The following is a 25,740-nucleotide window of genomic DNA, read 5'->3' as shown; positions in this document are numbered from 1 at the left end:
ACAGAGGTAAATCTCTTCCATTGGCCTACATTTTATCTATGTAACAAGTAAAGATCTTTCCAGATGTAATAGTAGAGAGACGTCTTGAGAAATTCAGTGTTTTCTACCTAAGAAAGGAATAACTTCACATAGGACAAGGTTATCTAAATCTCAAGGAAATTACTGTTCTGCTGCTAGTCTCAGACCCCTTCTACACTGCCATATAAAATCCAGATTATCTGCTTTGAACTGGGTTATATAGCAGTGTAGACTCATATCATCCAGTTCAAAGCAGATAATGTGGATTATCTGCTTTGATAAAATTGATTATATAGCAGTGTAGAAGGGGCCTCAGACAGAATGTAAGCCTATGAGTTTAACTTTGTGGCTTTTTTTCCCCTGTCTGATTTCTAACTTTTTTCCCCTAATTTAAAAATCTGAAAGCCTCATGTATTTTATGCTTTGAAATTTGCCCAATAAAAATATCAATATTTGTGGATTTTGATTTGTGATAGATTTTGCTGCCTGGTCAACATGGCTATCTCTGAATATGTTTTCTATGTTGTATATTACTGATGCTTACTTCAGTATGATCTCTGCCCTCCCTATCCTGCTGGCAGTACATGTTCATTCAGCTGATAAGATTACAAAGGATCGACATCCCAGCCATATAATGCAAACACATTTTCTAGGAACAGCAGCCAACTTCTTCCCACTACCACCCCAAACTTCAGTGGAGCTGCTGCAATAGCAGCAGTTCTTTTGGTGGGATGATAAAACTATTTGAAGAATGCAAGAGTTTGCAGTATGAGAACAGGAGGAGGAAGGTTTTAATTTAAACATCTCATTTACTTTTCCTGTCACCTTTGGACTATAAAACATGGCGAGACACAGGTTATTCATTTCTAAGAGAATGTGCTGCAACCTCAGATTCTCCCATTGAGTATGACAAAGTAAATGCCAATGAAAGGTAGCCTCTTCCTCACCACTACAGCTCCTTGCATATTGACTCAGATGTAGACCCACTGGGAAGCCTGGTCAAGTCACACACTCTCAGCCCCCCAAACCCTGTTATAGGGTCACCACAAGTGGGATACTATTTGAAAAAGCAACAACAAACAAAGCATTTGAAATCTGCAGATAGATATACCATCACTCCACTCATGACCTTATCACAAAGACCAGGCGGAGTGTCCTGCTTTGCCTGGCTTTGTGAAGGAAAGAGAGTACAGGATGTATTCCTGTGTGCACAGAATTGTGAATATACAGCACTTTGTTATTTTTTCTAATAGCAATTGTGCCATCAAAATCTTACACAAAATGAAGCCCCTGTTAAGCAAAGAAGTACTGAATTCCAAGGTTCGCCAGAGAACTGTGAAAACATGGAAGGCAAACATCCCAAGCAAAAAATAACCTCTACTAAGAGCTGTCTGTGCCTGGTAACCATATCATGTTGACAATCAGTTGGACAGTTAGAAAATGTTGTTGGGGGCATAATATGACCCCAAGGAGATGATTGCCAGAATCTGAAACACCGCTAGCAGGAAATGAGGATGCCACCTTTTTATTACTGTGAGAACGTACTTATGTATTTGTCTTGTGTACTTTTAAGTCATTTCCAACTTATGGCAACCCTATCATGGGGTTTTCTTGGCAAATTTTTTTCAGGAGGAAGTTTGCCTTTGCCTTCCACTAAGGTTGAGGCCACTTCTATGCTGCCATAGAAATCCTGATTATCTGCTTTGAACTGGATTATATGGCAGTGTAGACTCATATAATCCAGTTCAAAGAAGATAATGTTGATTATTTGCTTTGATAATCTGGATCATATAGCAGTGTAGAAGGGGCTTCGTATAATCTAATTCTAAGCAGGTAATGTGGATTATCTGCTTTAATAGTCTTGATTATATGACAGTGTAGAAGGGGCCCAAGAGAGTGTGGCTTGCCCAAAATCACTCAATGGGTTTCCATGGCTGAGCAGAGCTTTGAACCCTGGTCTCTGGAGTCATAGTCCAACACTCAAACCACTACATCTCACCGGCTCTCTTATGTATATTTGGGAGTCATTTTCCTTGAACATCATTGGACATTGTTGATTAACGCAGAGTATGATGTCAATCTCCATTGTAAAGTAAAAATACAAGTTGAAAATAGTTTCCTTGGAGAATCAGACATACTAAAATTTAATTCAGTAAACTTCCAACAAATAGCTGACAAGACAATAAGTGCCACCGTATAAGAGAGGGATCAAGAATAGAAAATGTTCTGAATACAAATGTTGCTGAAGCCACAGAGCTCTCACAAAGTGACTGAAATAGTTCATCTGAGAGCACAATTGACAAAGGATGGGTTTAATGCCAGAACTAAATGTAACATTCGGAAACTCTATGAGCAACAGTAAAACACAATCTCAAACACCTGCAATTAAACATTTTTGACCATTTATTGCTCGCTAATAGAATGGGAAGTCAGTTTAAATGATTGACAGTGCCCTGCTATTATATGACAATACAGAGGTTTTGCTCCCTTGTGACAGTGAAAGCAGAGGTTATACAGTACAATTGAATTAGGTGGTCAAGAGCTTTTTCCTAAGACAGAATAGCTCTAGTACTATTCACCTTTACTTGTGACTAAGGCTCAGTAAATTCAGTGTGGCCTCCATTAAAATAAATATGGTTAAAATTGTGACATGCCTTCATTCCTCAGTCAGTTGTAGAATGAGAGGTGTTGAGTTTTATTTAACAACACAGAGATGAACTCTAACATGGAGGAGTATTTCAATTTTTTAAAGCATGTTTCCATGGCATATTCTTCAGAATCTAACAGATGAAAATTGGGACACATGTAGCCAAGTAACATCAAGATAGCAAAAGCAAGGGTTTCTTCAGCAGTTTGCTGTTGCCTGAGTTTACTGGGAAAGACAGATGTTACCCTTCCTACTTCCAAGTTAACTGAATGCAAACTACATTTGTATTTTGAACTATAGTCTGAAGCAACAGAAGGAAGCTGATGACAAAGAGAAAAGTGAGAGGAGAAAAAAAAACGGGGACATTTTAAAAGTAGCTGAAAATGTGGGGCAATAGAGGATTTGCTGGGACTGTCCTGCTATGTTGGGAAAGCTAGAAAGTTTACCTTTGTGTGTTGTTGTTCAGGCATAGGATTAGTGTTAATATGTTTGCCTATTTAGAATTAAGGCAGGGTCCATTCCCCATTTGGATTTAACTTTGGGAATGCATTACACAGCCACCCCCGTAGGATGGAACAATATGAAGTAAGAGACATAATTAATATATTAATGTTTTAAGCAAATGAATACATTGCTCTATACATCCTTTGTGCCATTTTCTGTGTCTTTAACTACAACAGAAGTTGGGGGATAAGCCTTGCGCATATCATGGAGTGTCAACCTAAAAGTCACTAAAATCTAATGAGATTTTTTTTTCTGGTTAGCAAGTCCGTTGTTCACACGTCTGTTATTAATACCTTTGTTTTGTGTGCCTTCAATTCATTTCCAATTTATGGTGACCCCCATGGATAACCTATCACTGGATTTTCATGGCAAGATTGGAAAGTTGCCTGTGCCTTCCTCTGAGGTGGAGCATGATTTGCCAAGATCACCCAGTGGGTTTTCATAGCCAAGCTGGGATTTGAACAAATACTATTGCACTTATACCATTACCCCTAGCTAGCTTTAAAAAAAGGTTTAGGAGCTGTACTCATACCAAAGAATTGTTCTAAGATCTGTTTTGAATAACCCCCTCCCCCCCACTTGCTCAGCTCTGTTGAACAGATTTTCATACACTGCTTTTAATAACATATGGGAATTGTACTGTGCTATGACTTGTTGGGCTACAACTCCCATAAGCCAAGGTCACTATAACCAATCATGCTGGTTGGAGTTATAGGTGCTGTAATCCAGGCCATCTGGAAGCTATGTAGTTGGGAATAATATATAAAGAGCAGTAAAGGAAACTGAAAGCAGAGATCTTTCCCTGTGACCACATGTAGCTGTGACATCTTCTGTGGCAGGTAAGCCATTCAAAGAAACTGCCAGTATGCCTAACACCCTCCTTTTTGAGCAGATATGAGGATCCCTTTTAAAACAAGAGCAATATTATCTTGAAATATCAGGTGCTGCCTTAGAAACTATACACTGTTATCTGAAATGACTTAAAAAAAACTTCCCTCTGGTATTCAAATGTGGATGTATTTTACTATTCAGGAAATGGCATTGAACATACTATACAATACTTCTTTTCATTTCAGTTCTTTGGAAGGCAGATCACTGATGTCTGGGAACAGCACGTAGAAAGATTTGCATTATGTCAAGGTACAGAAAGGAAATGAAAAAATTAAAAGACCAAAGCAGGGCACTTCAATGATTCCCTTCCACTCCAACTTACAGCCACACATTGTATTATATATCACCCATTCAGACAGTCAAGTCTCAGTATAAAAACAGATGACAATGAATCAAGGTTTTGTGCAAGTAATCGGTCACATCCCATATAATTTACCCTTGCTTCTGCCTCTCTGCTTTGGACTTGGGTCAGAGCCATGAGTAATACCAGTTATTTTAGATGAGAAAGGCTTTTTAAAGAAATTAGAACATACAGCGGACACATGTACAGATCCTGTGCTAGCCTGGAGAGAACATAGATCAGAATCAGCTTGTGTCATATCAACAAAGACTTGTTATTCTCTAGTGTCTAACCATAGCATACATGGAAAAGACTCTTCCCATCAGTACTCAAATAGAGTGGGGCAGGAAGTCTGAACAAGAATAGGGATTATCTATAAGAAAAGCAGAAGTGGTTTTTTGTGGTCAGAAGCATTTTTGTTGCTTAATTCCCAGTGCATTTATTTCATTGTTTTGACCACTCTGAGGTGACCCTCAAAATTATAGCTCTCCACCTGTTGCTGTTGTTGTGTGCTTTCAAGTAGTTTCTGAGTTATGGGAACCCTATCATGGGATTTTCCTGGCAAAGGGGGTTTGCCTTCCTCTGAGGTTGAGAGTGATTTGACAAAGGTTACGTCCAGTGGATTCCCATTGCCCAGCTGGAAATGTAAATTCTGGTTCCCAGAGCCGTAATCCAATGCTCAAGCCACTACATCACCAGGCTTCTAGGTAGGAAGGGCTGAAAATAATCTTACACTGTTTTGCAGGTTACAAAGTAAGATGGGGGAGGGGGAAGTAACCTGAGAATTAAGGCAGAAGATTGTATTGCTCTCCTCTTTCCAATCATTTTGTTGTGCTTTTTTTCCTTGATAGTGTAACAGTTTTTGTTACTCCATACCCTGGATATTTGCCAGCACATCAAGGCTGATAAAGGGCTTCTTGCCATAACGGGGTCATCCATTTTTTACTTTTGGCACAGGACAATGGAGACAAAAGCACTGTGAAGGCACACCACAGTTTGGGAGGTCAGAGAGACTCCCAAACTTCCTTGAGCATGACTGGCTTGTGGTTTCTGAAAGGTTGTAATCCAAAGAAATACCTTTTCTGAGCTTTGGCTTGCATGTCCTATTTCTTCCACATCAGGGACATTCCTAAAGTCATTTACTTGAGCATTTTTCATTAAAGCACATTCTCCTACTAGAACTGTTGGTTTTTCTGGGAAAGAGTAACCCCACTCCTGTTGTTAGTCTTCTAGAAATGTTAGATTTATCTACCTATTGACTCAGTCATGGAAGAATGGATTCAGAAGGTCTACTCTAGTTGCAGCTAATTTGGATGCCATCTAGTGTACTCGGCCATGCACATACCAAACAGGGCCTTGTTGGGAAGGAAGCTATGGTTCTCATTTATAGTATAAGTGCCTTCAGGAGTCTAAGCATCACTATGGGAAATTCTTGCCTCATCCAATAGCAACCCACCACTGGCTTGGCAATCTCCATGGCACATTAGGCCTCTTCCACCTCAATGATTCTATGTGGAAGGATATGGAAGAAAGAGGGTATAGAAGAATGAATCAATTCACACATTGCCCTGCAGTGATCAATAAAATAATATTTAAGAAGTGATCAATTTTCTTTAACACAGAAAGGAATATAACTTGCTATGGAAAAAAATAAGGGCTATAATTTAAAAATAAGTATGGAGATGTGTGGAGGGATTTTTTTGTATCATGGAATGTGCGGTGCAATGAATGTGACCATTGGGGGTGGGGGCTCTATACACTAAAAGAGCACACATTTTGGTACCTCAATCTGAATACAACCCACTTGGCATTTATTTGTAGGAAGCAGAGGTAAAAAAAAACCCCAAAACAAAAACATGAAATAATTCACAAAACGTCACTCTAGGTTGTATTGTATAGATAGTGGCAGATGAATCACTGGATGCCATCCAGGAAGATTTAAAAATGCTTCAGTCCTGCTGAAACCCTGCTATAACTCACTATGTTGTCCTTGTGTGATTGTAAGGGTTATCTGAGACAGAGGGGGTGTGTGATTTTCCCAAGGTCACCCAGTGGGGGTTTCATGGCTGAGCAGTGATTTGAGCCCTGGTCTCCAAAGTCATAATCCAACACTCAAGCCACTATGCCATGCAGGTGCACAGTTATTATAGGTATATACTTTTTATTCTAAATAATTTGATGCTACTCCTGAGCACTACTGAATCAAGCAGTAATCTTTAAATGAAAAATATATGGTGGCACAATTCTTAAATGCTTTTATCTCTTTTAAGAGGGAAAATATGGCATTATCCTTGTATATATCATTACTGGATGGTACACAGCACTAGTCTTGGATTTACATTTTCAGCCTTGCTCTTTAGGTGCTAGGAGCTGATGAAAGGGGGCTTTGTTTTTCCTTCAGGAACTTCAAATCTGTTTTCTATGAAGGAGACTTAAGAACTCCCAGGGAGAAGCAAATGTGCATTGTACCTCCTATTTTTCCCAAGCTGACAAACCAACTCTCCACTTCAACAGAACAGTCTCGTTCAACATGGTGCTTTTCATATGTATTGGGACTCCAAAGCACACAAGTACTAGCCAGCATAGCCACTGGCTGGGGAGGATGAGAGCTTAAATTCAGTTTATCAGGAGAGCACCAAGCTGAGAAAGCCTGGGATAAAAGGTATCTGGTAAAGTAGGATCATTTTTTTCCAGCCAGCTGCAATTTTGACACGTTCACTTTCCTCCCCAAAAGTTTTGGTCTGAGGAAAATGAAAAGGAGAGACAACTTTCTAAAATGTTTCTTTGTTTATAGTGAGAACACAACATTACAGCACTCACTCTGTCACTCCACACTAACTCCTGTCAGCAGCATTCCTCTGATGTAACAGGCACTAGGAATAATACTTGCATCCCTGCGCCCTTTCCTTGGGGCCGGAGGAGGAAGGGAGGAGAAGGGAAGCCCAGTTGGCAGGATTCTTGGGTGTGGAAAGCAGGAAAGAGCCAAAGGTCAAAAGGAAACCTGTCTATTTTTTTTAACTGATTATCCCTGCTAATTTCATTTATCAGACAAAGCATCACCTTTTACGTAGGGAAACAAAGGGTTACATTCCCTGCTCCCAGTCATGTTACCTCTATTAAAGTTAGCCATTTACCATGGACTCCTATAGTCTTGGCCCAGGTAGACCTTAGCCCTGGAGGTCCTGTGTCTGCAGCTGAAGCCAATGTGGGCTAGTCCCATTTAGATAGCGGGTGAAGGTTGATGGCATGGTAGCCAGGGAAACATTGATTTGCTTTAGTGGCATGAAGGCCAGGCCTGGGTGCTACTAGACACTCTCAACATCCCCTACCAAAAGAATAATTTGCCTAATCCTGAATGTGAATATACTTGGCCTTTGTAGTGAGATCTCCCTCTCTCTCATGCTCATTCACTCGCTCACTCTCATTCACACAGAATTTCAAACATAGACACAGACACCGTCATCCCCAAGGCTGGCATGATGGGTATCTTGTCTATAATCTTGTAATAATGTTCTCTTAAAAAGTGTTGCTCTGGGAGAGGATTCTGCTGCCGGCCCCCAAAAGTTTTCCCTCCTTGCATTTCCAATGTGTTGGTCTGCTTCTTGCCCTCCTTCCTTGGCACGAGGTCTTCCAGGCTGCCTTGGCATCCTCTTCTTTCAAAGGAAGGCACAGCAACTGCTCCGCTTCTTCTGTGACTCTATGTAGTCATGGATTTGGAACCGGGGCTCTTCTGGCTGAAAGAGAGCTCGTTGTTTGAGTTCCCTGGAAGCAAAGGAACAGAAACACCAATAAGATGCTCATACCTACAGAAACCCATTCTCGCAACAGAAACTTATAAGTTGGCTAAAGGAAGATGATTTCAGCTTAGTCACAGCAGGCTTGCCAGGAACACAACAAGCTTAACTCCCCAACCCAAGAAGATGGTGCCAAGAACGCCCACCCTCTGTGCTATGACCTTGAATGTCAACTGAGACAGTCTGTCCTGAATGTTCTCTCACCAAGCACAGTGTGTGAAATGCTCCAAAAGGATCCCTCCAGATTATCTCAGTTTCGGAAGAATATAAGTGGAGAGCCAATGGGGTCAAAAGTGTCCACAAATATACAAGGAAGAAGCCTAGACTGTGTGGGTGATGGGGAAGATGATAAGAATGAACTCTCCACCAATATTGGTTCAGTGAGCTATGACAGTCAAGCAGCAGGAGTGGGCAGGTGGTAATTCAATTTATGAAATAGATTGAAATACAGACTGAAATATATTTAGAGTTGCCATCTATCCATCCACAATAAAGCCACATTTAGACTATTGTGCATAACTCTCATTTCCTCTTTCAAAAATATGGTTGACGTTAAGAATACAGAGAAGAGGGCAGTAAAAATGAACAAAGGTCTGGAACACCATCTCTAGTGGAAAAGGCTAAAGCAACTGAAACTTTCAACTTGTTAAAATCCAAATACAGAATGTGAGAAATAGGATAATTCTGAGTAAAAATTCTCTATAGAGTCCTACATTTCTGAAAGTTACTTTGAATCTTAATTTAGCTGTGTTTCAAGCAGGCAGATACAAATAATCTAGTCATTTATGGAAGTAGCCATATTTGTTGGATAGTTAAGAGATGAGTTGGCAATTTGTGGCCATTATCCATATGTGCCTCCTGCATGCCCTCACAATAGACCCAGGTTGGGGAGGGGGAAGCACACCCTATTTTGTAGTGTTAATATGGCCAATGATACACCAAAATCTTCCAGGGAATGTGTGATTGTTCATTTAAAGGTCATCCTCCCAGGCCTCTTTTAGACCTCAAAAAGCCTTGGGGCCATTTCCAATTTTTAATGAAGTCTATTAGGAGGTTTTAGCAGAGGCTTGAGAATCACAAATAGCTTTTAAACAACCAATTGTGGACTGTTTTTCCTTCATTTTTGTATCAAAACAGTGGGTTTTTTTGTTTTGTTCTTTATTTGTTTTGCATACATAAGGTTGGGGGTTTGCAAAATGACCAGGTGCAATCTGGTGAGGTCAGGGAAGGTGAAAATGTCCCATCCCCTCCAGACTTGCCAAACCTGTCAACTTCTGCTCTAAGGCAGCTAGCTAAACAGATGCCACTTTAGTCTAGTCGGCCAATAAATCACACAAAAGAGACCTCAGTATGAAAAACCAGGATGTCACAGCTGCCTTGAACATCACTCATGCTATCATTATTCTCAGAAATTGGGGCAGACTGCTACTCACTTTGCAATGGCCAGAAAAGCCAGTTCCACATTCATACCCGTCTTTGCACTGGTCTCCATGAAAGGCACTCCATACTCCTGCAAAAAAAGACAACACCAATCATGGTTACATCTTGGCAACAAACCCAATGACTCCCTACCACACACTTGTGCTGGCCTGTTGGCTCCAGGGCCTCACCACTTCAAAACCATCATTGACAGATTTAGAAGGAAGGGACAGGAAGGATGGTGTTTGGCTGAACTGTCTCCTGAAGGAGGCAGTGCACTTTGCTGTCCAGTCTACATAGTGAGACCAGTGGGGCTGGCACTACTCACCCGGGCTAGTGCTTCCCCATCTTCTGTCCTTACGACCCTTTCACTGCTCACATCAGCCTGAAGAAAAAGAGGGGAAGGGGATTGTAAGGAAGACAAAGCCCAAAAATATTTTCCAGCTGCAGAGGGGTCTTCTAGCATTTGAGACAACAAAGTTGTAGCATAAGCTTTCATATATTAATTCTACTTGCTCAAGTGCATAGAGGGAAGTGTCTAAGAACAGGCCTTTACTAGCAGACTAGCCATAGAAATGTTGTGAATAACCATATAAATGCTATTGCCACCTGTTTGGGATAAAGAATGAAGGGTCTCCTGACAGACCAAACTTTTGTACCTATCTTGGGAAGCAGCTACACATCTTTTGCTGAAACTGGTATTTTACTCTATTCTCCTGCCCTCTTCAGCACATCAATTTTATACAATTTACTAATAGTAACCATTTGTTCATTTGAGTGGATCATGCTGTCTGGAACTTAAGGTCAAGATGATGTAGCGATTGGGATGTTTGACTATGAGTAGGCTGGCTCAAGATTAAGCTCCCACAATTAGATTCCCTGGCCCAGGCACTTTCTCTTAGCGTATTCTATTCCATGGGATCACTGTGTGAAAAGAATTACTGAAGAAGCCATATAACTTCTTGGAGGAATAATAAATGCAACAGTCAAAAGATCAAGCACATCTTGGTGTCATGAAGCCACTAGCTCCTATGCTGCTAGAGATGTCTCTAGCAATCTCATCAGATTCTCCAAGGGTGGCCTGGTTCTGGGCCTGGCGGCAGTTCTCTTACCAGTTTTGAAAGATACAGATGCACTTTTAATTTCATAATTATGGGAGATAAAGCAGTTGTATGTAATTTAGTAACATTCCAAAATATGAAAGATATAGGCTTGCCAGGTGAAAAGACTTTAATGATTGTGTAGAAGGAGAAATTTCAGCAGACGTTGCTTGTCATGAAGGCTGAAATTCCTTCTTCTACATAACGATTTAAAGTACAGGAACAGTGGAAATAGGATCATGGCCCTCTAATTGTAAACAGTGTGAAACCGCCCTTTGATTCCATGGGTTCCTTATACTTTTCAGCATTAGTAAGCATTGTGGTAATGAAATAAAGGCTATTGATTGAAATCATAAACCCTAACTGCCCTCTGCTGGATGATTTTGGTCAAGAAGAGTCTAATGGTATGCCCTTTCTGACTATTTTTTTCTTCATTTAATGAATGTGAAGGGCTGGCTATATTATACAAAGAATAATAGGCCAATGTGTTTCATGTATATTATACATTATTTCACATATTCATCATAAACATAGCACTACCACATTCTGATCACATCTAAAATTCTGGTAAGTGCAAGGCCTATTTTTTCCTAAACATAGATCTTGTTTCTTTTCCATCTCCATTCACAAATTGTATGCATTATCCTCATCACAAAGAAAGCACTCTGCTCTCTATGCAATAATCTGCTAAAATATCAGCATTTTTGCATTTTCTGCTGGTTACTTTATTTCCTGCATTTTAACTAATGAGTTCAAAGAGGCTTCTCATATTACGCTCCTGAGTCACGTCATTTGCTCTGGCCTGTTTTAATATGGTTTTCTGTGCCAGCAGGGATTCTTCAGTTTGATTCATATTCAAGGGCTGAGATCCTATCTAACACTAACTGAACATAAAACTCTGCCGGCATATTTACGCTGAAAATCTGGGAAAGGGCGTGAAGACTGCTCTCATAGAATTATAGAATAATAAAGTTGGAAGAGACCTCATGGGCCAGTCCAACCCCCTTGCCAAGAAGCAGGATAACCTCATTCAAAGCACCTTCAACAGATGGCCATCCAGCCTCTGCTTAAAAGCCTCCAAAGAAGGAGCCTCCACCACAGTCCGGGGGAGAGAGTTCCACTTCCGAACAGCTTTCATAGTGAGGAAGTTCTTCCTGATGTTCAGGTGGAATCTCCTTTCCTGAAGTTTGAAGCCATTGTTCCGCATTCTAGCCTGCAGGGCAGCAGCAAACAAGCTTGCTCCCTCCTCCCTATGACTTCCCCTCACATATTTATACATGGCTATCTTGTCTCCTCTCAGCCTTCTCTTCTGCGGGCTAAACATGCCCAGCTCTTTAAGCCATTCCTCATAGGGCTTGTTCTCCAGACCCTTGATCATTTTAGTTGCCCTCCTCTGGATGCTTTCCAGCTTGTCAATATCTCCCTTCAATTGCGGTGCCCAGAATTGGACACAGTATTCCAGGTGTGGTCTGACCAAGGCAGAATAGAGGGGGAGCATAACTTCCCTGGATCTAGACGCTATTCCCCTATTGATGCAGGCCAAAATCCCATTGGCTTTTTTAGCTGCCGCATCACACTGTTGGCTCATGTTTAACTTGTTGTCCACGAACACTCCAAGGTCTTTTTCACACGTACTGTGGTCAAGCCAGGGGTCCCCAATTCTGTATCTTTGAATTCCATTTTTATTGCCAAAGTGAAGTATCTTGCATTTGTCCCTGTTGAACTTCATTTTGTTAGTTTCGGCCCATCTCTCTAATCTGTTAAGATCATTTTGAATTCTGATCTTGTCTTCTGGAGTGTTAGCTATTCCTCCCAGTTTGGTGTCTTCTGCAAACTTGATGATCGTGCCTTCTAACCCTTCGTCTAAGTCGTTAATAAAGATGTTGAACAGAACCGGGCCCAGGATGGAAGGAACCCTGCAGCACTCCACTCGTGACTTCTTTCCAAGATGAAGATGACGCATTGGTGAGCACCCTTTGGGTTTGTTCGCTTAGCCAATTACAGATCCACCTAACTGTAGTTTTGTCTATCCCACATTTTACTAGTTTGTTTGCCAGAAGGTCGCGGGGGACTTTGTCGAAGGCATTACTGAAATCCAGGTACACTACATCCACAGCGTTCCCTGTATCGACCCAGCTTGTAACTCTATCGAAAAAAGAGATCAGATTAGTCTGGCATTAATTGCTTTTGGTAAATCCGTGTTGACTATTAGCGATGATCGCATTTGTTTCTAAGTGTTCACAGACCACTTCCTTAATGATCTTTTCCAGTATCTTGCCTGGTATTGACGTGAGGCTGACGGTAATTGTTTGGGTCGTTCTTTTTTCCCTTCTTGAAGATAGGGACCACATTCACCCTCCTCCAATCTTCTGGGACTTCTCCTGTTCTCCAAGAACTCTCGAAGATGATTGCCAGTGGTTCTGAAATAACTTCAGCTAGTTTCTTCAATACTCTTGGATGTAGTTGATCTGGCCCTGGGGACTTGAATTCATTTAGAGCGGCCAGGTGTTCCTGGACAACTTGTTTCCCTATTTGGGATTAGATTTCCCCTAATCCTTCATCCATTCCATGTTGCTGAGGTTGAAGACGGTTTTCTTTTTGTGAGAAGACTGAGGCAAAGAAGGCATTAAGTAGTTCTGCCTTTTTCCTGTCCCCTGTCACCGTCACCCCATCTTCTCCTGGCAGCCTCCTTTCATTGGTGGCTCAGTGGCACCTGGACAATGCACAGGTAGATTCCTATATCCAGTCAGTGGTTTTGGAGAAAGAGCTATACATGGCCACCATCAAGTACACAGCCACAGTGGAAGTGTCATTCAGAGTATCATGATACCTTCTTGTATAATGTAAAAACAATAACAACACTAAAGCTGCCTTTAAAACTTCAGATATGTCAGCATAAAACACCAAGAAGATTTGAACCATAGCCTGCTTGTTCTACTAGGAAGCAGATTACCCAGTTATGATCTCTTCCACAAGCATTTTCCTTGGAGCAGTTACAGAAGTAGCAAGTGGGGGAACTATGCTTGTGACACACAGCATGCCCAAGGATGGAAACTAAAACAAACCCCTTCCTCTGCTTACGTCTATGGTGGCTTTATTATTCTTATTATTTGAATATCATAACTTTTTATGATTATATCACTTTATTCCATTTAAAGTGCTAATAACGTTTTTTTTTTTCATTTTTAACTATTGTATCTGAGCTAGGGAACATTTGGATATAAAACAGGCTAGCAGTGCAAATAATTGTCTTGACCTGGATATTCTGGCAAAACAGAACAGTTACCAATATTACTCCAATCAATAGTATTGGAGTAACAAAGGCTAGTGTTGCATGTTTAACCAGAGGAATCATTCTTTATAAATGAAAAAACAGTGCAATGCCTCTTTGCATTTCCTAATTCTAGAATACATATTAATCTAGAATTCCCCTATGAGTACCATTACAGTTAATCAAATTAATGTTAATTTAAAAATTAAAAAGGCAAAAAAGTGAAGTGTTAAAAGATGCATTCCCCTTCCATGCAGCACATATTCCTGGAGCCGTCTAAATCCCACTCCAAACACAGTCTCAAGGTATCTTGTCTCTACATCTAATCTTGTATACATTTGGGCTCCGAAGAGTAATTGTGAGAGGTCTTGCATTCCAGGATCTTTTGCCTCCATGGTTTATCAATTGTTCTTGGTTCTACACCACCTTTAAAATACCATTAATTCATGAACTGGCTGCCCCCATCCATCCACAAACTTTTCATCTTTAAGGTGCTGCAAGACTTCCTTTTGTTTATTCATAACCAGACATGACTGAGATATCAGATCACACCAAAGCTATTGAAACTGCTGGGAAGTAAAGAGTTTGAAGCAGGAAATGGAGCCAATAAAACACAACGTTCTATGTGGAAGCAAGGAGCCTCTTCATGTACTTAATGAAGATACAATGACAGTGGTAGAATGATTTGTGAGAGGTGAAGAAAGATGAGCTGAAACAATTCAGTTTCAATTTACATAGTTAGTTTACTGACTATCTCAAACAACTACACCTAATAAAATTATACAAGTATAAGCGCCACAACACATTTACAAAAAAACCTTTGAATTATCACATTAATGTTAATTGACTACAGCCCTAACCCACATTTTGCAAGACTTGAGTGGGGCTGCTGACAACAGAGTGACTTGGAGGTCTTTCTTTCACAGAGTCACTATAAGGCAGCCAATTTGAAAGCAGTTAACAAGACAAAAAAGAACCCAAAGAAAAATATACCACCCAGTGTGCAGGAAATGGAGCCAATAAAACTGAATACAATCCCTTCTTTCCACCTCTATTTCCTCTTTTAAATTGACAAGCTTGAGTGTAAAGAGAGGAGACCTTCTAGGATATACAATACTGTATTTCCGCACATAATAGTCACCACTGCATAGTAGTCACACCCCCATTTTGGGGGTTCCCAAAGTGTTGGGTTTTTTAGCTTTCTTTGCATAATTGTTGCACCCTTGATTCACTCACCCGTGACTTGGCTAGCAGCTAAGGGAAGTCCTGTAGCTGTGCACATTTTTTTCACTGTGTAATAGTCATCACCTTATAATAGTTGCACCCTCCTTTTTTTCATCACAAAGCAATTTCTTGTGCAAGTCAGGAGAGACACAGATAATATACCCTACAACGTGAATATAGACGGTCCTCAAAATGATTGTGTGCCACGTCCTCTATTATTTACTAGGGCACTGCATATGTACTCTGAAATAATCCCTGAAAGATCACTGTATTCCTCAACCCTATCTATATATATAAAAGGGTAATGAAATTTTGGCCTAGGACAAAACAACAAAATGACACATCCCAGAAACACTAAACTTGGCAGCACAACCCATCATCCATGCCTCTACGTTCATACAGCAAAAAGAAAACAAAAATAAAGTCCTAATTAGAGGGAGAGGAAGAATTGTTTTTATCCAATTGCTGCCAGTTAGAAGGCTAAGCTCCACCCACTTGGTCTCCTAGCAACCCACTCAGCCCAGGGGACAGGCAGAGTTAGGCCTCACTTAGGCCTCTTCCACACTGCCTATAAAATACAGATTATCTGATTTTAACTGGATTATACGGAAGTGTAGACTCAAGGCCCTTCCACACAGCTATATTACCCATTTATAATAGATTTAATGTAAGGTAAAACCTTTACCCTTTACCTTAACTACCACCAATTCCTCTATACTTTATTTCCCATACCACCATACTTCGCCACAGCAACGCGGCTGGGCACAACTAGCATATATATATATATATATATATATATATAGAGAGAGAGAGAGAGAGAGAGAGAGAGAGAGAGAGAGAGAAAGGGGAGGGGGCTTTGTATGAGCTTTGATAGGACAATAGGTTATCAAAAGTTATCCTGGGGTAGAGTTTGTAAGTTTTCTTTCAAATAGGTGGTACATAGTTTATTATTAGAAGGTGTAGAATTACTACTTTCAGTTGATGGTTTTATATATCAATGGTTATGTTTAGTTTCCATGTTTCTGGAAAAAAAATTGAGACTGAATTTTTTTTTTAATCAGAGACAGATTAAAAGCAATACGTTGAATTGTTCTAATCTCAGGACAGCATTTCTCCCCCTTGGTACTTGCTAGCCATTTTAAAGCTGGTTGAGATGAAGCTAAGTCAAGATAAGATAAAAGTCTGGAAAAATATTTGTTGGTGATAGCTCCAAAAAAACTCGTACTAGTTTGGGTGAGACTGTAGTCGAAAACAAAACAAGCCAAAATCCAGTTTTTCTTAAATATCTGAGAGACAGGGAAAGTGTGTCTAACTGAGTACAGATCTATCTTTACCTGTCAAGAAATGATACACACCTTATTGCCTAACAACATAATTACCACATCTCTTTGTGCATATTCATGGATCTCTGTGAGCCAGGCCTGCAAGAGAGGGAGAAGGAGAGAAAACATCATGTGGTGTAAAATCATTATATTGGGAGAAATGTAAAGCACCAGCCATAGATTCACCTTGGCTCTTAACAGCCAGCCAGCCAGCCACACATTCCTCATGTTTGCCTCCCCTGGCACTGCGACTCTCTTAAATGGCTGGAGCCACCCACAAGATAAGCAGATTTAAAACAATTACACCCCTCCATGTAGAGGTGTTAAGGAGAGGGGAGTTTTGCCTAATGTAAAATGAGAGAGTGACCCTCTGTGGCATTCTCTCATCCTAGGTTAGAAGCAGATTAAAAAACCAACCTTGGACTAAGCACCATTGGTTGCTTCTTAGTCCTCTTAGTCCTCATACCCGAATGTGACTGCTATAAATGCACACCCTTTCCCTGTTTCCATTTACCCTGCTTCCAGGTTCCCATTTCTTCTTATTTTCCCATGCATAATGCATGCTCCTTGGGGCAAGGACTTGTCTTCTTAGACTTTGTGAAGTTGGGTTGCTTAGTTAACAATGCTCATGCTTATTGAAAAGGTGCAAAATCAGTCCTCAAACTAGGGGCATTTTTTCTGGCCTATTGATACCTAAATCCTTACTGACACATGGAAGACCATCCTTCCACAAGAATAAGCAGATGTTTAAAGATAATTTTGTTTCTCTAGAGAATAACATATTCATGCTACAGATATGAAATAATACCAATAATACTAATAGTAATATGAAATACATACCCGAATATTGTCAAAAGACATTCTGCTGGTGATATCGTAAAGAAGGAGAAGTGCTGAAACAAAAAGGAGAGATACATTAAATTATTTATTAATTTTGAATTTTCCTCTCAGAAATTGATTTCCTATGATCTATCAGTCCATCTGTCTACTTCTTACAGTATATAGTGGCCCTTACTATTCACAGGGGTTTGGTTCCGAGATGCCCCGTGGATACCAAAATCCATGTATCCAAGTCCCATTATGTATAATAGTGTTGTAAAACTGGGTCCCTGATATAAAATGGCAAAATCAACATTTGCTTTTTGGATGTTTAAAAAAATATTTTCATGCCATGGATGCTGAATCTATGGATACAGTGGGCTGGCTATAGTATGTACTAGTTGTCAGCAGTTCTCCGTATTCTCACAGAGACATTTCTAGACATGCTGCCTATGCGCTTTCCAACTGAGATCTCTGGATTTAAACCTGGGACTTTATTCATTTAAAATGCATGAATTCTGGCATAGATGTGAGATCCTTTTGCCCTATTATGGAATGCTGCTCTACTAAATATCTGAGCTCTGACCCAGCCTGGAAAGTGCTCTGTTGGAGGATTTACCTTGTGCATCTCGATAGTAAGCATGAGTCACGCTCCGGAACCTCTCCTGGCCTGCAGTGTCCCAGATCTGCAGAAAAGGCAAGATTAGTAAAGAAAGAGAAGATGTAAAGAGGTCCTTTCTATTCCAAAGTAGGCAAAATGCACGTACAGTGCCTGGCACACAAAATAAAAATGAACAGGCAGTTCTTCACAGGAGGAGGCCTATCAAGGTCAAAGGCTAAAACAGAAATTCATATCGAGAAAGTTTTGTTTGACATAGTATCTTTGTCACTTGTCTAGAACCTTTTTCAGTGTCATGTTGGTGCCTTTAAAATTTTCTCATGCTTGTTAATCTGGTTTGGTAGATTAATTGTTTTGAGTCCACAAAATCACATTTTTAATTCTGTATTAAACTTTTATTGTCATAGAATTTCATTTTTTATTATGAGCCATTTGAGACACTTGGAAGTAGGTGGCCTGCAAGGACATGCAAATTACTAGAGAATTAAATTGTATATAAGGCATGGGGATAAAGATGATATTGATTGACAATAAGAACAAAATTAGGAACAACTGCTCAGAACCTGAGAGGAAAACATAATGAATTACAAATAAATAATTTGGAGGCTATGAGTAGACCTATAGTTGTTATTTGTAATGTATATACCATAGTATTGGACATAATACATGGATTTTCTTTCTATATCTGGACATATTTTTAAATTTAGAATTATGGAATTATAATACAATATTGCCATTTCACTGGAGCCCCTGGTAGTGCAATGGATTAAATCCTTGTGCCTGCAGGACTGCTGACGAATAGGCCAGCGGTTCGAATCTGTGGAACCGGATGAGGTCCCGTCTGTTAGCACTAGCTCCACATGTGGGGACATGAGAGAAGCATCCCACAAGATGGTAAAACATCAAACAACTGGGCATCCCCTGGGCAACATCCTTGCAGACGCCAATTCTCTCACACCAGAAGCAACTTGCAGTTTCTCAAGTCGCTGCTGACACGAAAAATAAAAAACAACTGGTACACTATACTGTTAATAATTGTAAAAAAAGAAAAATAAATGGCCAAAAATATATACAATGTTGTTTCCATATGCTTGACAATAAAAAAGAAACCTACTTTGGGGTGGGAATAAAATGCCAGGAATTTCCAGAAAATATTCCATGGTTTTGAAACTACAGAAATAAATATCACAATTTCACTGTGACCTTCACAGATTGCATGCTTCACTTAATTAGTGAATTAAATAATCTAACTGTCCCTGCAACCAGTTGCGCCAGTTCTGCTTATGATGAGAGGAAGGAGGAAAGGACCAGAAAGGTGAACCTTTACAGTAGAGCTTTGTTGTGACACATCAGTGTGTCAACTGCAGCGTGTAGGCGTCTCATGCAAACAGAACGAACAACCTCTGAGTCTATGCGTAAAAAGTAACAAAACTGTATATTTTAATGAAAGGTTTTCATGAGATATGATGTGTCCCCACAGATTTCATTATTACAATTTATGTATGTGCCCATATCTCTTATAAGGTTGGTTTAACCTCTGGTTTGTTAGTAGAACTGAACTACTGTGTCACAAAATGATTCATGCCTCAAAAGTGTGTCACCAACATGAAATGTTTGGAAAGCTCTGCTTTACATCCACATTCCTGTCTGCCCCTTTAAAAGCTGTATGATAAGGGGAAATGTGTCAATGAAAACCCTGGTTTGGAGAAAGCACACCTGTCCTGCAGCAGAAAAAATGCAAACCCATCAACAAAAGACAACATATATACTGAGAAATTACTACATCAATTCAGAAGAAATCTCAGGACATTTCATTTCAGTCTGTGTTCATTAAACCTACCTGTAATTTCACTTTAACGCCATCCACTGTCACTACTTTGTTCTGTAAGAAAGAAAACAATAAAAGCACACCAGTGTAGTGGAACAATAACAGCAAGGAAAAAGTCAGATCTGGCTTTTCCTATCAATCACATGAAGGAAAGCCAGTTACTTCATACTGCTACAATTCAACTTTTAAATTACTATGGAACAATCAGTTGATTTATGAAAACTGGGATTAATTTTCTCTTATAGAGTCCGAACGTACGGCATTTGGGTGATTTAGCTCAAATTTGAGTTATAGAAATGACTATATCAGGGACCAATTGGTATCCACATGACATGCCTTGGTCCACATTACATGCTTTCTTTTTTAAAAAATATATATATTTATTTATTGAAGTTTTACCTTGTAAGATAGAGTAAATTAACATCAAAAGAGTGAGAACATTTGATTGTATAGAAAGTGGGAAAACTGAGATTTAAAAAGGATCAAAAAGGGAGAGAGAAAAAACCAAAAACCGAAAACAAAGCTAAAAGGTCCATATTTATATAAAAAAGAAAAAAAACTGAACAAATGGCGATATAAAAATGCGAAGTACTTGGCAAAGAAATACACCAAAAAGCAAAAGCAAAAAGCTCACTGTTTCACAACCTGTTCACAAGCCACCAGCAATTATGAATTGTAGTTCTTTTTTTTTCTTCATCATGACCTTTTTTTTTTAACAGAAGGAAATTAAACGAGTGGTGAAAATTAGAATTTATAATAGTCAAATTTGAAACCCCCACATTGAAATAGTCTTTCCTTCTAAAAACCACGTTACATGCTTTCAATGAACTCTACATATAAGTTGGGTCAGTTAAACAGTGAAAATGGCTTGAGTTGATACTATCCACAACTTTTGCTGTTTTGTGCCATCGGGCACCATAATGTGGTACAGTGTAACATTATTAAGTCAGAGCTGTTGCCTTAATAAAGAGGTATTACTTATTCAATTATTATTGTAAAGAAGGTCTCTGACAGTGCAAGCCATTTACAGAAACTTGGTACATTGCGAGAATCTGGGGAAGGATCCAATCCAAACCATACCTATGGTATCGGATCTGACTCATGAGGACCCCCCAGCACATTTAAGAGGTGCATGCATTCCCAGCAGCGAAAGCCCTGGGAACAAAATTAAACCATAAAAACAAACACACACATTTATATTAACTAGAGTTGTTTTTCAAGCCACTGGAAGGAGGGACTCATGCAGCCCTTCAGATATTATTGGACGACTCCCAGCATTCTTCACCTCTGGGTATACAAATTGGGGCTGCTGGGAATTATGGTTCAGCCATATCTGAAGGATTGCAACTTGCTGTAAAACGTTTTGGTACCTCTATTTTCAAGACATACCCCATTTCCTCTTCTTTTTCTCTGAACTGGATTTCACAGCTCTCTCTCAAAAAAAACTGATATAAGGGTTTTCTACTGAACCAGAAAATTTGATGTACATCATCCATGCTTATAGATGAAAAAGTATTAGGCACCAAACAAGCAGGAAAGGGCCAGGGAGTTCCAAAGACAAAGAACAGTTGTGTTGTGGCTATTGAAAAGGCTCTTTTATGTTTCATGATTATGATAGTTATACATTTTTATTCCACCATTCTTTCAAGGAGCTCAGAGTAGCATGCAAGGTCCTTTCCCCACATTATCATTTCAACAATCCTGTGAAGCATGTTGAGGTGTGAACCTGTGAGAGGCTAAAGGCTGCCCTGTGAGTTTTATGACTGAGTTTAAAATCTCAGTCTAGTCCTATCCTGACACCAGTGGCAGCAGACAGTTTCCACGGGTGCATCTCCACTGTAAAATTAATGCAGTTTGACACCACTTCAATTGCCATGGCTCAATGCTGTGAATTCATGGGAGTTGTTGTTTTACAAGGTCTTTAGCCTTCTCTGCCAAAGAGTGTGGGTACCTCACCAAATTAAAACTCCCATGATTCCACAGAATTGAAGCATCACAATTAAACTGGTGTCAAATTATATTGATTCTACAGTGCAGAGCCAGCTCATGTCAGTGGGGCAGTGAATCTGTTCCATAATTCAATCCGAAGTGTGAAGGAACCATCCACGGTCATGATTAGCAAGGTGAATATTGCTGTCTATAGACATCCCATTTAGCTAGATGAATGTCATCATTTTTGTACAAAGCATCTGATTTGTTTTTCTGTCATACAGTACCGATATCAATACTTAGAAGAACACGCTTACTGAATCAATAACTACCCAGTTATCCCATGTTCCACAATACCGCTTAATGGACACTTCAGGAAAATGTATAAAGGCTTCTTGGTGGATCAATCTATTCTTTGCCAATATTTCCCCACCAAATATCAAAAACAAATCTTAACGAAAGGACAATTACTGTCCAATTTTCTTCAGTTCAAATTGACAAGGGATGAAAAGTTGAGGGATACCTATTATTGCCATTGAATATGAGGAAAATCAGGGAGACCACAATATTGACTGGTCAAAGATATGCAATAATTCTGATAGGATCACCACAGATAAACAGCAAAGAGGACCCAGGTCAAGAACACTCATGCAGGATAGAGATTCCTACCTGTCCAGTGCCTCATGTCAGTTCTTAAGACTTTTGGAATAAGGAGGATATATAGTACTGTAAATATCATTGCTTAACGGAAGCACATCACTGAGAATATCTGTTCAGGCGTGCCTGAAACTAATCAGTCTATTTGATTGCCTCTCAATCAAATAGACTGATTATTAACTTTATATCAGATAGTATCACACAGCCAGTCTGTAACTGTCACCTTAGCCTACACATACATTATTTTCAAGAAAAATGGCTGGTGCAGATCCATTCATTCCCAACTAAGTAGCAGCTATTAATACGAGCATAGGGTACAAACCTGAAGGAGCTGGGTAGAAATAGCATTCAGGTTCTAAACCATTAAGATTCAATAGGCTACATCATGGGTTCTTGATTTTTCTTTGACATATTACAATCCATAGTGCTTATATACTAGAGTCTTCAATTTTTGCTTCAGTTAGTTTGTTGTCCCTTATTGGGATGTGAAAAATTACCTCCCACAAGCACAGTTACAACCTGTGCATTGTTAGTGACATGGATAAAGAATTCACAGTTCTAAGTTCTATCTTTAAACATTAAACCCCCAACTCAATCTCATTCTTCATTTACTCAGTTTTGACAACCCTACAAACTAAAAAAAAAACTGGGTTGATCATTCACTTTGTGAATGTTCATGATAAAACAACGAATTAGTTACAGCAATCGTGAAGAACTGAGAACAGGATGTGTCAACACATCTAAGATTACTCATGGCAAAATTTCAATTTAACACACTCATTTTCACTTTAAAAAGCAGCACTCTTAAAATGCTGAGTTTTTAAAAATAGGAAGCCTCCAACTGAGTGTAATAAGAAATGCCTCCAAAACCACTATATGCACATGCCTATATACTTATGTACTTCTGTAACTGGACATCTGTAAAAGGTTGTGAGGACTGAAAGTGAAGAGAAAGCATTTGGAGAAATAGAAACTCTCTTCCCATCATAGCACTGTAACAGCAGGAGAAATGAACCTATTTAATGATTCTTTCTTACAGTTCATTCACAGGCACAAAAGCAATCTTCCATTAAAAACATGACAACCTTATAGTCTATTTGCACAGCGATGATGATGATGATGATAATAATAATAATAATAATAATAATCTCTATTATTATAATCTGCCTCCATCTGATCCTCTCTAGCCTGCTCTCAAATAAGAGCCGTCTTCCTGTCTGTGGCTGGGGGAAAAATCTATCAGATATATCAGCAGCCCTGGCACAAAATAAACAAATACAGGTATTTCAACCCCCCACCTCCTGCCCACCAAAATACAAATACAGTACACTTTCCCCCCAAGCACTTCAGGCAAGAGATACCCATCCTGTAATAGTTCACCACTTCTGAAAATCTCTGCTTTAGGGTAAATATTATCACACCAGGGCTTTAAAGCGGGCAGCCCTGCACTTCTGCCGCTTGCAGAATTCTCAGAAATGTAGTTTGGGAAGGCAAGGACCTATGTAGCTGAGAATTCAAAAGACCCCATCCTAAATTGCATTTCCCAGAATTTTGTAGGTGGCAGAAATGCGTGGCTGCCCACTTTAAAGCCCTGGTGTTATAATGTAGGTAGATAGTTGCTGAGAAATTGGTTCAAATTGTTTCAGGTCGCAGCATAAATGTTGGTAAGGAGAGATCCAGTTAGGTTGTATGGCTTGTATCCAATGTTTTGCCAATAGCAGCAGCATTAAATGAATGAACAGAGCAGGTTGGAGCATAAATAAGTCACATAACTGGAGCTTAAAAGGTTTATGTTGCAATGCCAAGTCCTAACCACAAAAACAGCTTTTCAATATTATATTGCAGGGTAATCTGTGAATTGATTCTTAGGAGAATGTTTAGAGCAGGGTAATAGGAAAGCCACAGGCATGTACATTTCTGGAAAATGTGGCTGCAGCAAGCTTATGCTATTTTATAACTTCTAAGGAGACAAATAAACTACTACACTTCCAACTTTGAAAAACAGACAATATAAGACTGTAAAAGAAGCCTTACTGGGTTAGATTCACATTCAGTCCAACACTGTATTTTACAGTTAAGATTCCTGTATCATCATCCAACAAATGCAGTGCTTATTAGTTATTGGCCTTTTTGCCAACCATGGATTTGAACAGACCTCCTATGAGAATGAATTCCAATAATTATCAACAAAAGATGATGATGATAATAATAATAATAATAATAATAATAATAATAATAATAATAATAATAATAATAAATCTTTATTTATATCCCACTTTTCTCCTTCATGGGACCCAAAGTGGCTGATAACATATTAAAATCACATAAACAGCAATCAGAATACATAAATAATAATATAAGCATCATAAAATAAACAAATTAAGAAAATAACTGCAATGTACATTCACATATATGTGGCATCACATCGATGTTGATTAACTCAGCAGTGACAATTTCCTTGATTAGAATGGGCTGAGTATCCAAAATACTTGGGACCAGAATGCTTTGCATTATTTTGAATTTGGAATTAGCGTACATAATGAAATATTTTGGATATGTTACCCAGTTCTAAACACACCGTTCATTTATACAAATAGCCTGGAGGCAATTTTATATGCATTGTTTTTAATAATTTTGTGTATGAAACAAAGTTTGCATACACTGAACTATCTGAAAGTAAAGATGGCACTATCTTAGCCATCCCTATGGAAAATTTCACATTTTTTGATTTTGTAATTTTAGATAAGGAATGCCCAACCTGTAAGTATTTTGTGCTATATTTTTGTTTACTCCCATCTCCCCATTAAAGTTTCACTACATTTCACTCCACCAGTCTCTCCTCTAACCTGCACTGGTTTTTGGAAGAGCCTCGCTATATTAAAGGACTCTATAACTTAAATCTCTTTACATTGTCCTTTTATATATTCTTGATATACATTTGTGTGCTTTTTAAAAGTTTTTAAGTGTTTTTGTGAAGCATAGATGTTTTTGCACACCAAGCAAAAACCATAACGAAACATAATGAATAAACGACAATTTGGTCCCCTAAGTTTTACACCTGGGGACCATAAGAAACTACGAGGAGTGCTCCATTAAGCAGAGGAGAAGGGATACTCTGCTCAGCTTGTGAGAGTAAAGTTACTTGCCAAGACATAAAAACAGCTCTCCCGTTTTTTTTAAACAAATGTTTTGAGTACATCAGACCACAACCAGCTTTCCAATCACTTCAAAAAAAGAAGAACTCTGCTTCTTAGAAAGAATTGCATTTATCAATATAAGTTTATTCAGGGCAATTTTGGGCACTCTGTGTTCTAGGACCACCTGGCAGAAGGATCTATGCTGGTAGCACCACATTTTA

At 39.3% G+C, this 25,740-nt stretch overlaps 1 protein-coding gene across 7 annotated transcripts in view; it reads right to left on the bottom strand.

The window, feature by feature from the left end:
- Positions 1 to 2,133: 2,133 nt before the first annotated feature.
- rab37 (RAB37, member RAS oncogene family) overlaps positions 2,134 to 25,740 on the bottom strand; it is a 107,474-nt gene continuing 83,867 nt past the window's right edge. For all 7 annotated transcript variants that reach the window (XM_062970586.1, XM_062970587.1, XM_062970584.1 and 4 more), the window contains 7 exons: positions 19,809 to 19,850; positions 17,969 to 18,035; positions 17,371 to 17,423; positions 16,564 to 16,629; positions 9,942 to 9,998; positions 9,628 to 9,704; positions 2,134 to 8,162 (listed from right to left, as the gene is read on the bottom strand). In XM_062970586.1, coding sequence (XP_062826656.1) covers positions 8,057 to 8,162; positions 9,628 to 9,704; positions 9,942 to 9,998; positions 16,564 to 16,629; positions 17,371 to 17,423; positions 17,969 to 18,035; positions 19,809 to 19,850 — 468 coding nt within the window. In that variant the 3' untranslated portion in view covers positions 2,134 to 8,056. The remainder of the gene's footprint in view (positions 8,163 to 9,627; positions 9,705 to 9,941; positions 9,999 to 16,563; positions 16,630 to 17,370; positions 17,424 to 17,968; positions 18,036 to 19,808; positions 19,851 to 25,740) is intronic.

This window comes from Anolis carolinensis, chromosome 2 (genome assembly GCF_035594765.1).
Source record: "Anolis carolinensis isolate JA03-04 chromosome 2, rAnoCar3.1.pri, whole genome shotgun sequence".
In the NCBI taxonomy this organism is placed as follows: domain Eukaryota; kingdom Metazoa; phylum Chordata; class Lepidosauria; order Squamata; family Dactyloidae; genus Anolis; species Anolis carolinensis.
The sequence above is the reverse complement of the archived record's forward strand: the minus strand, read 5'-3'. Positions and strand labels throughout refer to the sequence as shown.